We start from the raw sequence: 17078 nt of genomic DNA on the forward strand, positions 1-17078 counted from the left end.
AATTTCAGACGTGCTGTTGTTTGTATCAAATTATTTTCGCAGATTGTTTGCTTATGGACTGGATAACAATCATGACGAAGGGAATGCAAATAAGTGTTGTATTCGGCATGTACCAAATCTTATATACCTTTTCTTTATTATAATTCAAATTTATTGAGGCAAAAAATATTTTTGGTGAAAAAAAGTATCTTAGCAAAAAAGTTTTGCAGCATGAAATCCACTAAAATTTATCTAAAACAACAAATCGTTTATAAAGAGAAATTTGATTAGTTTTATTTTATGTAATTTGTTCAACAAAAGTTTGCAATTTATATATTTATACATATATTATGCGTACATTAATAAAACAATTTAAACTGTAGTTAATTGAAATAAATAATCTGATAAACAAATATGCATAGTACAATATAAATATTCGAATAACATAAAAATCATAAAAAATGGAATCTGTGTTATTTATTCTATAGTATAGTATATAATTTTAATTTGTTTGTTATTTGTAACAATTTTTTTTAATTCAGGTTTAAACTTAAATAATTTCATTTTTCTAATAAACTCGTATACTTTGCAATTTTGTTATTTAAATTAAACCAATTATTTAAATTTATTCAATATGTTAACCTAAATAAAAATAAATATTTACTATCTATTTCAAAAATCTTATCAATTTATTTACATTTACAATATAGTTTTTTTTTATTATTTGGTTATACATGTTCATATGTGTAGTGAAATAAAAATTGACTCTTAAATTTTATTGAATGCATGTTACTAACAAGCAAATGCTTAAATAAATAAAAAAAAAAAAAAAACAACCAATAATGACAAAAACAAAAAAACTAATTGGAAATATTCACAAACAACCATTGCCCCAACAGCCACACCAAGGTATCTTGCCACCAGTGTGAGAACTTACAGATAATTTACGCCTTTGCGAGCGCATACTAAAACTGGCCGATGACTCCCGTGATGACCCTAAACTATTCGAGTTACGATCCGAAAATGATGCCACAGTCTCGTGATTGCTGTCCCGACGGGAATGATGACTATGATGAGGATTTGTGTTGCTTACCAGAGACGAGCTGTGTTGATGATGATGATGATTGTGCGGATGGTGATGATGAGTCCCATTGGTGCCACCGCTTGCACCACTAATACGTTGATTTGCATGTGACACAGTGCCGTCGGAGTGGCGACGCGAACATTTTGAACGCATGGCATTGGCAGCGGCACACGCTATTTCCGCCGCACTGGCTTTTATTGTGTCTTGACTATTTTTACGAGGAGGTTGATGTTGTTGTGTCAATGGTGATATAACGTTTGGATAGCTATTACTATGGCCGTGATTGTGAGCAAGTAGCTGGGACAAACCACTCGCATTTGAGCTGGTGCGGTGATGTTCAGGCGTTGAGTTGGGTGTAATTGCGATGATGGGTGGTGCTTGTGATGTGGCAAGTGGTGAGCCTTCATGTTTACGGGAGGAATGTGGAGAGTTCGGTGTGCTCTGGCTAGTCTGTTTGATGTTACGTAATGCCGGATTTGGCATCACCGCATGCAAGTCCATACAGCTACCACTGGTAGTGGGTTGAAGTTGAAAACCACCGATTTGGGTCCGCAAAGAGGGCGATGGTTTTTCGGGTGTTCCTGGACTATCAGTATCAGCACAAACGATAGATACTCTTCTGGCTTTTCTCTTGGCATTTTCTATTGCCTAAAAGTAAAAAAATAAATGAATTAGATATGTATAAAGGACGCGAAAAATTAAGAAAATATCATCAAAGTAAATATGTTTAACAAAAAAGTCTCCCTAATGTTATGCTTATACCCTTCACTGAACTATGATAACACAGGTCAACAGCAAAAAAAGGCATCATGGTTACCTAAGTACAAAAATGGTAAAATTTTTCAATTCTATGGATTGTTTTTTTTTTAATTTTTTTTCTAAAAATATAAATTTTTTTTAGATGTTTCTCCATTTAATTTACTCAAAAAGGGTTAGTCCGATATTATTGAAGTAAACTTGGAAAAAAAATTAAATTTACGTAACCTTTAATCTGTTTATATATTGCATTTTAATCGGCTAAGTTATAATAACAAATTGAAGCAAAAATATATTTTTTACGTGAAAATAGCAAATTTTTGGTATTTTAAAAAACTCATGAAAAATCTAAAACGGCAGAAATTGTTCAGGTTTATTACTTTTCCGAAAAGACTAATATAATAGCAACAAAATGAGATATCGAACATAAAAATCAATTGATTATTTTCGAATTTATTCACAATTAAGTGAATTCGCTCATTTTCACAAAATTTTACTTTTTTGTTTGTATACATAAAATTCAGTAGATAATGTTCTCTTTCGATTGATTGAATTTTGAAAGCATTTTTTCAGTAGTTTCAGAGTTATAATAAGAAATTGAAGCAAAAAGTATATTTTTTACATGAAAATACAATTTTTTTGTTTTAAAAAAATCATGAAAAATCGAAAACGGCAGAAATTGTTCAGATTTATTATTTTATATCAAAGCCACATGTAATAGAAACACAATGAGACATTGATCATAATAACTGATGGATTATTTTCGAATTTATTGGTAAATTTGACATGTGTTTTGTTGTTGTTGCAATTTTCATTACAATAACAAAACACATTAAGATGTTAAAGTGATTTTTGGAAACTGGGCATATATGGGAGCTATGGCATGGGCAGCCAGTTAGACGGACAAACATCGTATATTCGATTCCGAAAGTAATTCTGAGTCGATTAATTCACTTAAATTTCATGTATTCGGAAATAAACTACCGGATTTTGTGAATATCGGTATATTTATGTAGAGGATATTTAAGATTCGGCACAGCCGAATGTAGCAAAATAACTTGTTTTTATATTTTCTTCCACTTAGTACTTATAAATAACCACCTCAGTTTCATCCTCATTCATATTGTCTGGCACATCCAATGATCGAGTCATTTGTGTTGGTTGAGATCGAAATTGAGCTCTTTTGGCAGCAGCATTGGCCAAAGCAGCATATAATTGACTTTTGTTAGGCGATACACCAGCCAGTACTGGAGAATTTGTACTAGAATCAGTTGTTGGCAGACAACCCGTTACAGAGCTACTTCTGGCTATACCAGCACATTTGATATTTAAAGGTGTTGGATATGATCGGGTTGGTGGTGTGGGTGGCAACTGTTTGCCATTTGTTGTTTTCGGCGTATTTACATTGGTAACAAGCGGTGACAAAGGCAGCTGAACTCTCTGGCTTAATGGTGAATTCAGTATAGGCGATGTTTGTGTTGCTGTAGCTGCTACCATGGGAGCAGTGGTAGTCGCTATAATAGCAGCCTTATTTATACGATCAAATCCTATATATTTACGATTTTCGGGAAATGGTTGCATAGGATCTGGTATATGTGGTGAGGGGCTGTCTGTGTGATCTCTTTCCAAAGATCTTGTTCTCCGAGCTGTACTGGTATTAGATTCTGAGATAATTTCGTTATTTGCTATAGTTTCGGCAGGACTTATTGTCGCATTTTCACCATCATATGTTAGTAGCAAATTCATTTCTGATCTGTAGGGTTTAGTGTTTTTATTGTTCTGCTGCAATGGCTGCTGTTCAGTTGTGTTAATTGAATCTGTAGATTTATTGTTGAGATTATCACGTGATTTGTTCTTTACTAGTTGTATCGCTAATATATCTTCCGATATGGCCTCAATGTCGTTCAGAATTGATTCTAAGTTGGCCGAGTCAGTCTAAAAGTACAGGAAAAATATTGTGTTAAATTTATGGTTTATGCATGTTAAAATTAAATAAATATCAGACACTTATTTGCAGTTAGTTAGTTAGTTAGTTAATTAGTTAGTTAGTTAGTTAGTTAGTTAGTTAGTTAGTTAGTTAGTTAGTTAGTTAGTTAGTTAGTTAGTTAGTTAGTTAGTTAGTTAGTTAGTTATTAGTTAGAAAAATCAATAAAATACTCAATTATGTAAGAAAAGGGAAACGTACAATAAAATCTGATTCAACAAAAAAATTGGAGTAGCGTGGATAAAAATGTTGAAAATTTAATTTTCAAATACGATTATCTCCAAAGTTATAAGAGATAATTGATATCTATGGTTTTTTGTAGTGCTTAACGAAGAGATTTAATATATGTAATTTTTTTTGAAATCGAAACACAAACGAATAAATAGAATCGTTTTAAATATTGAACATACCTGGGACCCCTGGCCCCACCCCTGGAGGGTCCAAATACCAAACTTAAACTCAAAAATACTTTTTCTTTGCACATGTCAAATTTAGTTTATATCGGACTACGGGCTTATAAGTTACAGATTTATTTCCCATTTTTTCTATACCACTGTGCATCGTTTGATTTTGAAGATCCATGACGAAGATACTTCTGATTGTGAAGAAGTAAATTTAGGCTACATTTAAGTGACTTATATTTTTATTTGAATTTGTCAATAAATTAAAAGCTCTTGCTCTACAATTTGAATTGCAGTTAGTTTTACTAATTTATGTAGTTTTTTATGTTAAAGGATAGTAAAGACAGGAGAGTAGATCTGCTGCTCCTGTCCAGAAGAATGTGAAGCATTTCTTTCGCCTTTTTATATCAACTTATGCTTTATTCACATTGTTTTAAAAGCGATCTATCGTAATAGAAATGGACTTCCTTATTTAAATGAAAAATTATCCAGAATAAGTGATATCATAAAATGTCATAGCCTGATCAAATATAGTCGTAATAGCATTTTCATGCACGATCATAATAAGTTCTGAAATAGTCATATTATAATCTAGTTAAATCGTATTATGATCAAAAGTAAACATATTATAATTAAAAGATATTTTTGAGTATACAAAATTTAATTGTAATAAGTTTTTGTGATCTAAATTCCCAATTTAAATATTATTGATAAATTTACTTACTAATGTTAGCATTAGGAAATCTAAAGTTATTATTAAAACAAAACTATAGAGCAAATTGGAATAACAGACACGCAAACTTTACTTTTTAAAAGTTAATGCTTAGGCGAATGCCAATAATAAACGCTAATGCAAACGCATTCTACAAATGAAGATAACAAAATAAATATTATTAAAGATGTAATATATTTGCTACTTATCATTCTATTAAGTTTGAAAAATAATCATGTTTCGGTGAACCATACTCAAACTTATAAATGCGATAATCACAAAAATGTTTACAATAACAAAAATATTTATGAAAGTAATATAAAATGACAAGTATTTGTGTACGACAACAAAATATTGTTACAAAGTATCTTACAGTGGGGCAGAATCTAATTTTGTTTGGAATAAATCTGGTCTGATCGGGTAAAATTTGACTTGGACATAGACAAGGAGTATTCTAGTTTAAGTTATTAGAATATACCAGAAAAATGCTCCAGGTACTCAAAGTAGGTACCTGACATGTAAAATTTTTAAACACCTATATTATTAAAAAAGTGGTATTGCAGTATTTTAAAATTTCAATTTTGAAATGATACGCTTTTAGAAATGTTACTTTTCGAAGGTATACTACTTTGAGCCCCCATAGCTGGTGCCCCTGGGGTAGTTGTAGAGTCCGTTTTAATAGTTTAGACTAGAATGCTCCTTGTTTTATCCCGATCGGGCCAACCGTTTAGAAATGCCATATTTATTTGCAAAAAGTTTTGATTCTGCCTCACTGTGTTCGTAACTAGAGATGCTAATCGGGACTGATTTTTGAAAATCCCGGGGATCGGGATTTGGTAAAGAATCCCGAAATCCCGACCCGGGGTTACAGGATTTTCGGGAAATCTAAAATCCCGAAAATTATATATAAATTATTATAAAAAGCATACTATTGCATCTATGGTTTCGTCTGCCATTCTGGAACGAATTTTGTTTCCGACATATGCTGTTGCCGAAATACATCTTTCGCATTGAATCTTTCACATTGGCAAAACCGTTTACAAATACTTATAAAAAAATCTGCAAGTATTTTCCTCTTGTTCCTTCAGAAATAAAGTAATATATTTCTTTTGCAAGTTGCAAATCTACATTATAACTTCCCAGTATGCAACATTTCGAGTCAGTTCTTTTTACGAAATTATTTCGAATTAAAATCGAAAATATGAATTTATTATGATGCTCTATCTAATCTACATTTTTTAGAATATCGTATTTTAATATTTTATAGAAATGGCGAATAATGTTCGAGTTTTTTTTTAATGTCAAATTTTATTTTTGCACAAATTGACAAATTCATATATACATACATATTATTCTTTTGTCAATTTGTGAGAAAATAAAATTTTATTTCGTATCCTATCAATAACATATTCATAAAAATATAGTTTAACACGAAAAATGGATCAAAGACGTCTTAAAAGAAAAGCGCAGCCAATTATTGATGTTGTTTTTGACAATTCGAATCTCATAATCAGCAAACATCAGAAATATGAGCAGAGTTTATTGCATTTGAAAATGAAAACACATCTAACGCAACATTATTGGATAATAATAAAGGTATTGAATATGCATTATTTCAAGAAGAAATTGCTCGATGGTATAAAATATACGAAATTGTTCATATATTTAATCGAAATCGAATCAATTTAGAACATTTTTAATACCGAAAAAGGTATAGTATATCGATAAAAATTAGAGTCAGAATAATAAATAATTTTCGACTCTTTATCGCTCTGCACTCTACTTAGGAAAACACGCACATTCTCGACATTATATCGAAGTCGATATCGATAAAATTTTACGAAAAAATGATTCATTTTCGACATAACTTCGAATCATTTTGCATACTGGGTTGGTTTCGTTATTGTTATTTGGGTTTTTTACATTTATTAATAATATCTTTTAGCCTTTGAGCAATCGAAATATTTTCATTTTGTTCGAGCTCCTCATCTGAGATAAAATCAGTTTCGTTTGAAGAGGATTTAAATTGAGTTTTGATTACAAAAAAAGGTGAAGAATTGATTTTCCAGAGCCCCACTCTAGGAAAACCAAAAATACCTCTTTCCTTTATTAATTATGTTGTAGCAGAATTTTTTAAAAAAAAAAAACAAACACAAAATGCGAATCGTTTTGCTTTTCTGCAGATACACCCAGAGTCTGTGACGGGAATCGAACCCGAAAACCTCAGATTAATACTCCAGCACACTATCGACGCACCTAAAGATGCGCATTTTGATCACATTTTTCTGTGGAGCAAAAACGGTTAAATATATTGCAAATATGATTTCTCCAGTAGATTCTGCATCAAAAATTGAGACAATTTATGTTTTTTGAATCCTTAAAAATAGTTCCAAAAACTTACAACAGGGGGCACAAATCTCATAAGAAATAAATAAAGGAATTTTAGTTTTTTTAAACATGCACGGTGTAAAAACATTTTAAGCTTAGCAAAATGGCACCAATATTTCCTTACTATCTCTCCATTATTTATATTTACGCAAAAGCCTTCAGAAAAATTATGATACCCGCAAATAAATTTTTTGAAATTAACTCTAATATACATATTTGTGTATGATTCTAGAGAATTATCACATATTTTTCTTTAAAATTCATTAACAAGACAAGAGTTATGATGTGAAGAAATTGAATAAATCAATTATCCATATTTGGCTCAACACATATTTCCCATTTTAGCTACCATTTATTTATATTGGGCTGTGAGAGCATTTCTAGTTATGGTAACAGAAAAAAACAAAGTTTCTGTTAAAAAAAAATCTCTATTAAATTTTCGTGTCAACCCCCACTTTTGGTAAACTCAAAAATCAATAAATAAAATGCTCGAAATCAATTTTCCCCCAACTGATAAAACCAAATCTCACCTGACACATGGAATCGACAACAATACAGTTTGTTGGTGTGGTTGATGTTGTTATTGGTTTTTTTAAAGAAGAGTTTATGGTTAAATTACATGAAACACTTGATAATTTTGTCATCGATGATGACGGTGATGATGATGATGATGTTGACGATGGTGACGCTGTTGTTTGTGCTGGTGGTAGTGATGGCATAATATCAATACAACCTTCACAGCCACCACCACCACCACCATCAGCAATAGCAGCTGTTGTCGTACGAAAACTTTGTGTTGTTGGTGGTGATGATGCAGCTGGTATATGTTGATATTGTTGCGACTGCAACTGTTGTTGTTTCGCTATACAACACTTAACAATCGATGACATCAAGGGTTGTGTAACAGCAGAAGCTGTGATTAAATTATGGCAAACATTTTGTGCGATTGCATAAACAGGATCATTAGGTTTACGAAAGTTAATATTGGAATTTATAAATTTAAAACAAGCTGGTGGACATGTTGTTGTTGTTGCTGTTAGGTATAACATGCTCAATGTTGTTGTTGCTGCTGCTAATGATGATGATGACATTGTTATTGGCGTTGGTGTTGTTAGTAATGGATTTAAAGAATTACATAAAGTATTAGAAGTTAAAACAGTTGTTGTTGTCATTTCTGTTAGTAGAGGACAAAAAGTTGTTAAATTAGATTTCATGCTGGTGCATAAAGTGTTAGTACAGTTTAATGCTGCCGCTGTTGTTATTGTTTTAGTAGTCCTAGCAATAGCAGTAGTAGAGGTGATAGTGGCATATATTGTCGGCATTATGCAAACATCATTATTAGTTACAGCAACATTGTTATGTTGCTGATGCTGATAACAACGCATTTGATGCTGTCTACGATGATGTGGTTGTTGTTGTCTATTTCTTTGATGTTGAGTAGAACTTACTTGTGCTTGCATTGTTGATGTACTGGTAATGCGTTGTGGTATTGGTGGTGGTTGCATGGTCGGCTTATTGGGTGGCCGGTAAGGTGTTGCTAAGGCATTGGTCACATAGATGTCTGGCGGTTCACATTTGTGTTGTGGCACCAATGATTCTGTTTGAGATACTGTTTCGGTCGTTGGAGGTGGGGGTGGAGGTAAACGTTTTTGATTTGCTAAAGCTGTATTTAGTTTCAATTTCGGTTTCATGGGTGCAAAAAAGTGCTTAGGTGTTGTATTGCCATTACTGTCACCATTATATATTGTTGTTGCATTCTGGGACCCACAGCCATTGGGTGGCAATGTTGTTATGGTTACGGTTTCTATAAGGGGATGTTGTTGACTAGTTACACTAAGATCGGTAGGTTTTTTCGGCAATGTTGGTTTTCCATTCGAGGCCGCAATGTCCGTAGGAGGAGGTGGTGTCACTGTGGTAGTAGGTACAAATGTAGTTAAAATTTGTGCTGGTGAACGTTTTGTCATAACGGGCGATATAGAATTGGCTTGATATCGTCTTTGAGCAAAGGGTGATTCCAGATTGTAGTCCCAACCATTAGTATGCTTAACAATAGTTTTGCCCGAATTCGTAGTAGACGAGCTTTCAGGAGTGCTACCTGTAAATATATTAAAGATATTTGTACAAAAATATTTTATACATACACTAGGGTGGCTCTTAATATGCACTTTTGCGATTTTTTATGCATCAAAGGTCTAAAGTTGTTCTTTTGCATCCAGTAACTATTTAGCAAATTTCGGTGAAATTTAGTTTTTGGTCACATATTTGTTAAAAGTATTTCTTAAAAATACATTTTGTAGTATATTTTCTAATATTTTGCCTTACATTGCCAATTTACGATTTTTAAATTTTTCAAAAATGTGAGATCCTTTATTTACAACTTTGGTATTTTTGGTGACCCCAATGAAATTTTCAGGCAAAAATTTTAGTTGAATATTTTAATCCTCCAATGTCCCTTTTGAAAGGACTTTTTTTGATTTTTCTCAAAAAAATTGACCCCTAAAGGGAGGAATTAGAGTGTTAAGATCTTCCACAAAAATGATCCCCATAAAATTCCACAATATAAGTCTGACAATAAGAATTCTCTCAGACATTAACTTACAACATTTTTTCATCCCTTCGACAAAAAAATTAAAACTTTGACCCACTATAGAAAAAATTTTGACCAGCTGGACTATAAATTTATGCTACAAAAATTATCTACTCAACATGCCCTTTCAGAATTATAGGGTCGATATTATGTTCCAATCCAAGTCTCAATTTGTTTGACAGTGTTTTATAATCGAATAGCTTATACATATGGGGGATTTAACGTCAAGTGAACCAACTTTTAAAATCGATGTCTTCCGATCGGTTAGATCTATTGGAAAGTAATTCAGACACAACTTTTCAACAAGATCGGTCAATAACTCTCGGTGTTAGAGGGGGTCAAAATTTGACATTTTGGCCATACATGTGATTTTTCTCATCCATGTAACTTATTACCTATTGTTCTCAGCAAAATGTGCAAAAATTTAGATAGATATTCTTTCGAAAAGAAATATTTAAAAATGGTTTAACACAAAAATTGTGTGTCTTGAGTTACAAAATATTTATTTTGATAGATATCGAACTCGCATCCCACTAAGAGACCAAAAAGCTCTTAAAGGAATGGACGTAAGCTTTCATTTGAGCAAAAAAAATTAAAATGACGGCCTATTTTGGAAAAAAGTTCGATTTTGCCAAAAAAAATCAAAAATTGTATATCTTGAGTTACAAAACAATTATTTTGATAGATATCCCACTCACATTCCACTAAGCGACTAAATAGGTCTTCAAGGAAAATATCTGAGCTTTCTGTTGAGCAAAAAAAAATTATAAATAGGGCCCATTTCGAAAAAACAGTCAACAAAGTTTTTGATTTTGCAAAAAAAGTCAAAAATTTCATGTTTTGAGTTACAAAACATTTTTTTTGATAGATATCGAACTCGCATCCCACTAAGCGACTAAATAGGTCCACAAGGAAAATATCTAAGCTTTATTTTAAGAAAAAAGGGCCCATTTTGAAAAAAAGTCAACAAAGTTTTTGATTTCGGAAAAAAAATATTGAAAATTTTTAATTTTTTTTCGAAAGAATGAAGAAATATCTATCTAAACTATTTGGGACACATTGCTAAGAATAATAGGTAATAAGTTACATGGATGAGAAAAATCACATGTATGGCCAAAATGTCAAATTTTGACCCCCCCCCCCCCCCCCCCGAGAGTTATTGACCGATCTTGTTGAAAAATTCTGTCTGAATTACTATCTAATAGATCTAACCTTGGTGCAAATTTCATCCCGATCGGAAGATATCGATTTTAAATGTTGGTTCACTTGACGTGAAATCCCCCATATTTATAATCTATTTTAAATGTATTCAATACTGCTTTGAACAGTTTATGATTTTCTTAATATATATTCCAATAGTTTGCTAAAATTGGAAACAACAAATTAATTTAATCTATTTGATATTTTCAATGTGTTTAGTGGTCTATCTTTGATGTTTAGGACAACTTCGACCACAGATACCTATAAAATGATTAGGTAATACACTGCTAATTTAAAATTACAAAATCGCAAATAAGGTAACCAGAGACACAATATGAAATTACATATTAAAGATTAGGCTACGAAATGCATTTTTAAAAAATAATTTTAACAAATTTGTGACCAAAAACTAAATTTCCTCGAAATCCGCCAATTTCAAATCGGTCTCCAGACTATCTCAAAATCTGCAACATTTAAACGTTATCCGATTTACTAAAATGTTCAGCATGTAGATTTTTGATGACAATTTTAAACCATAAATAAGATCCACCCTAATACACACCTACGAATTTAACGCCACCTACCATAATTTGAATGCATGTGCTGCTGCAAAACATTTTCAAAATACGACAATGATGGTACAACATTCTGTAAATCATTTAATTCATTTGCAACTAACTCTATAGGAGTAAGCGGTGTCAAAGGACCCACTAAACTAGGCAAAGTTGTTTGCGACCCACATATATCGGGTGTATAACCCAAAAGATTTTCAGCTGGAAGTGCTAAGGCCACCTCACTATTGCTAAGTGTTTCTTCAGATACCACCGATAAATGATCGAAATTAGTTAATTTGCTTGTGGGGGGAGCTTCTGTTGTTGATGCAACACCGTTATCGTTTTGAGATAGCATTGTTGATTGTTGATCAGCTTCAGCAATGTCTGGTAGTTTTCTACTCTCATTACAGCAATCTTCATTGCAGGGCACATCATCATCTTCGTGGCAACAGCAGGAGCCGCAGGAATCTGAATCCTACATTTTTTGAATATAATAATATAATTTTATAATAATTAAATTTTGTTTAAATACAAGTTTTTACCTCACTATTACATCTACTATGTACACCGTCACAACCGCCACCACCTTCATTAAACTGGCAGGAACAGTTATTACCACTACATCTAACACTATAAACACCATGTTCATGTTCTATAAATTTCGCTTTAACTCTTTTGTTAAGTCGATCGCATTCGTCGCGTAGTGTCCAAATTTCTCGCCGTAATTGTTCATTTTCTTTACGTAAGCGTTTTATGTCTGTCTGGCCTGAAACAGAGAAAATAAATAGAAATGTGAATTCGTATAAAGTTAAAAATACAAATGTTTTCAAAAAACTCCAAAAAAAAGCACAGCTTACAAACTATTATCACAAAAATGTGATTTTTTAGTTTTTTGACTATAATATCCATACCAGAGCGGGCTTATAGCTGCCCTTTACAAAATAATTAAGAACATATTTGGCCATATAAAATGGGTTACCTTATTTTGATATCGACTATGCGATTTGTGAATTTGCCCTAAAGTTGAATTTTACATACAAAATAGGCGTTAATTGGATGGCCTGGTCCCCTCTGTATCAATAATTTTTAACTTTGTTTTTATTTAAAATATTTATATAACTTTATAGACATTTTTTGATAACTTAAAAAGAAACAAGTTATAACGGTATATTCGGCTTTGCCGAATCTTAAATACCCTCCACCTGCATACATATTTTTTAGCTTGATATATGTATATGGGAGCTATAACCAATTATAGGCCGATCATCATAGAATTAGGTATAGCGATTTTGGCATATATGGGGATTATTTATGACGAATTTCAACTTAATGGCGATATTTATAAGATATTTGTGATAATTTAAGTGATTTTCGGAAGTGAACTTTATATGGGGGCTATGGTCAAATATGGGCCGATCCACAAAATATTTAGTGTTGTGATTTCTTTTAGCACGAAACTTATTGTTGCTGAATTTTGTACGGCTACTGCAATTCTGTCATTTATAGACCATAGTACCATATTTCGGGAAGAAATTTGTATGGGGGCTAGGAGAAATCATGAACCGATTCTTATAATTTTCACTAGAGTTAGTCCTTTTATTATAAAAATAACGTGCGTAAAGTTTTATGGTATTATCTGCAATATATTTACACAAATAACCAAAAATATGTGAAAATTGTCAATTTTTTTGAGGTTGTCTCAAATGGTTCTACGGAACTGATTTTGCTGATTTCCAATACCAAACTGCTTAGGACAACAATAAACATATTTTTTGCAAGTCTACCAATTTTGTTTGCGTATTTTGGACGTGAGCGTGTTTTACACAGACACACAGATGGACAGACATGGCTCAATCGACTTTCAAGGATCAAGAAAATATAAACTTTTTGGGTCTGAGATGAATATTTCTCAATGTTACACACGGAATGACAAACTTATACATACCCTCATTTCCCAAAAACTAGCGAAAAATCGCTTTTTTACAAATTTTTAAATTAAAATACATATGGGCATTTCCTCCGATTAGTCAACCGGGATCGGAAAATAAAATGTTGATAATCATCATGTTTTATTGAAGATATTTCGATATAATTTTGTATCGGCCCATGGACGAAATGATAATATCAAATTTCGGGAGGAAATTTTTATGGAGCTAGGTGAAATAATGGACCGATGTCAGCCAGTTTCAATAGGTTTGGTCCTCGGGCCGAAAGAATTATATTTTCCAAATTTGAAAGAAATATCTTCAAAATTGCGACCTGTACTTTTCGCGTAAGGTTTATGTGGTCAGTGAGAATGTCACGATGTCGTTTAATCGACTCAGAAAGTGATTCTAAGTCGATCGGTATACTTTTATGTGGGTGTTAGACCAATATTTTTGGCCGTTAGTAACATGTGCACAAACGCATTATTTTCAAAATACATTTGTACATCCAATACAAATTTGCTTACAACAAATAAAATAAATGTGCACATATCGATGGCTTAATATAAAAAAGGCGTAACTCGATTTTTTATTACTTTACAGGAGAAGGAAAAAACTTAATAAAATCCATAAAATTTTAGATACAAAAAAAGTTTTAATGCAATTTTTTATAAAAAAGGGGCAACACATTTTATTTCTCATTTAAAATTTAATTTTTTTTATTTTAATGAAATTATCTAATATAGACCCTTTTTTCATTGATATTTATGAAAAAAAAAAATTTTAGAACTGAAATTTTGGGTTGAAAATATAATTTTAAAAAATAATATTATTATAATAATTCAGGTTTAAATAATAAAAGGAAATAATTCATGAAATTAAGAGGATTAAATCAGAAGTGAACTATGAAAAATTATTTCTTATTAAACCAGTTATCAAAAAAGATGGCAATATGCAGGTGAAAACTTTTCAAATCCTGTATTTGTTTTTTTTTGCATATAAAGTGAATCAGGGGGATATCTTTAATCACAGACTTTGATCTATATGGGAGAGATTCGTGACTGTCAGTTAAGTCTGTTTTGAAATATATTGATCCTGATGAGTCATACGCCAAGGCTCGTAGAATATTTACAGTAAAATCTCCAATACATCTGCTTAAATTTTGAAATTGAGGTTTGAGTACATAAATTTCATGAACTTTTATAGTAAGCAATATTTTTACCAGGACGAATCGAAGAGTATCGTTTAGGCATGTTTTCAAAATTTAGAAAATAGTCGTTGTGCAAATGCTGAGTTGATTGCACAAATAACGATGGCAAATTTATTTGCTTATTTTTAATTTTTCTTTCTATAAGGGAATGTCTTGAGTCACATTCCAGTTGAGTATGTCCACTTATTTAAAAATTTTGTTCAATCGTTATTTGAGTTTCCTTACTAAAAGCCAACAATGCATTAGAGAATATTAAATTGCGGTTTTAGTAGAGTTTGGATCTTCCACAAGTGTTTAATAACACACTTCGCAAAAACGGAAGATCCTAGACATCCATTTGTTTCATACCAAGCATAATTGTCCAATTCGTGTGTTAAAATATTGTATATTGTGAAATTATGTAGTTTTATAAAATGCAGCACTCGTCTTTAGTTGATGAATTAATTTTTTCCTAGTTTTAAATATGGAATAGTTTGATCCCTTTAATAATTGCACAAAAAATGGATAGGAAAATTTTATGTTTCCATTTTTTTCATGAATCACACTCAGTGACATAAAGCTGTTAAATTTCTTGATAGGTGCAAAAATCCGATTCAGAATCAAATTTGATACTTATAAAAAATGATAACCAATCAAACAAAACAAAAAAATGAGTTAGGGCTTTTCCTTTCAAAAATTCGTTGACTTGACTTAGGGCTTTTTTTGAAATCGTTATAAATCTGTTATTTGCAATAATATCCTCCTGAAATTTTGAGACAAGGTGCATCTGACATTTGTTTACCGGAATAAACAAAACACGACATTTTTAAAAAAAGGATATTATTATTATACTATAGCCATGGTAGGCGTTCATATTGTTCAGGTTACGATGATTTTCGTCAAACATCCCGAATGTGAACAAAAGAGCGTAAAAATACACAGAATTCATTCAGTTTCTTGATGTTGTTGTGGATATTTTATTTTTTACCCAAAAGAGCACACAAATTAAATGCCTATTTTTGCCTACCACTGCTCTATAGTATTAATGTTAAACTTTCTTCTTTATTTCCTAGCAACAATGATAACTCTCATCAGACGAGTAGAAAACTAATGCTATAAAACCGCATTTCAAATATTTTCCAATAAAAACTAAAATAAACGCATTCTCCATCCTCACTATACCTAAGTATTTCAGCCAAAACACATTTAATTAATAGAGAACAATATGGAAAATTACTAAAATAATCAAGTATAAAGTGCATCATAAGGAATTAAATCAACAAAATGTAATGCGAGGATAAAATTTTCAGTTCCTAGTTAAATATAATAATTTGTCCAATATATTAAAGTAGGACCTTTGACACAAGAGAGTTTGTCATTTTATTATAGGAATAACGGTAGCACAATTTCATGGTATTATATGCAATATATTTATACAAAGCTATCCATAAAAACTTTTTATTTCGCAACATACCATTACATTTATGAGAATGTTTCTTTGATGAAGAAGCTATGAATATGATCGACAAGAAAAATAAATTTGAATAATGACTTAATGGAATATTTTCTTACAACCTATCGGTGGACGAACAGATGATTACATAGAAGGAAGGCACTTATTTATTTTTTTGGATTTTCGATGGGGAAATTGTTCTCAAAATTTGACTATTGAACAAATTTGACTCAAGATATAAAAGGGATAATAAAGTCGTAGAAATTTATAATTACGAAAACGGAGATTAGCAAAGCCAGCTAATAATCTGAAATTAAATATTAGAAAATAGGTTACGAGATGTATAATCCGCCAATTTCGTATGATGGTTGTTATCCTTGTTGCTCGGAAATAAATAATTAAGCAAACTATAATACTATTTATTTGCTTTGTAAATAAATAAGTAAGATAGTATAGTCGGTCAAGCCCGACCATATGCTACCCTACAGTTTTCTTTTAAAAATAGTATGAGAGCTATGACTATTTATGAATTTTATTTGGATACTAATATTTTTAAGAAATCTATACTCGTTGAAATGATTTTCGAAAGTGGGCCTTATATAAGAGCTATGAGTAATTTTGGACCGATCGTTATAAAATTTGGTGACATGACTTTTGTATATATGGGGTATTTCATGCCAAGTGAACCAACTTTTGAAACCGATGTCTTCCAATCGGGATAAATCCAATGTTAGTCCTATTGGATAGTAATTCAAGATTCATGATCGGTCAAGTACTCTCTGAGTTATAGGGGGTCAAAATTTTACATTTTGGCCAAACAGCTGTTTGACCTGTAGACTATTGGGGACACATTTTGCTAAGAACAA

The 17078-nt window shown here is 31.6% G+C and overlaps 1 protein-coding gene across 4 annotated transcripts in view; it reads right to left on the reverse strand.

Annotated features, from left to right (window-relative positions):
• Positions 1–247: 247 nt before the first annotated feature.
• LOC135959028 (mucin-2) overlaps positions 248–17078 on the reverse strand; it is a 75127-nt gene continuing 58296 nt past the window's right edge. For all 4 annotated transcript variants that reach the window (XM_065510026.1, XM_065510043.1, XM_065510034.1 and 1 more), the window contains 5 exons: positions 12188–12411; positions 11672–12120; positions 8753–9395; positions 2921–3754; positions 248–1711 (listed from right to left, as the gene is read on the reverse strand). In XM_065510026.1, the coding sequence (XP_065366098.1) occupies positions 854–1711; positions 2921–3754; positions 8753–9395; positions 11672–12120; positions 12188–12411 (3008 nt within the window). In that variant the 3' untranslated portion in view covers positions 248–853. The remainder of the gene's footprint in view (positions 1712–2920; positions 3755–8752; positions 9396–11671; positions 12121–12187; positions 12412–17078) is intronic.

This window comes from Calliphora vicina, chromosome 1, assembly GCF_958450345.1.
Source record: "Calliphora vicina chromosome 1, idCalVici1.1, whole genome shotgun sequence".
Lineage (NCBI taxonomy): Eukaryota > Metazoa > Arthropoda > Insecta > Diptera > Calliphoridae > Calliphora > Calliphora vicina.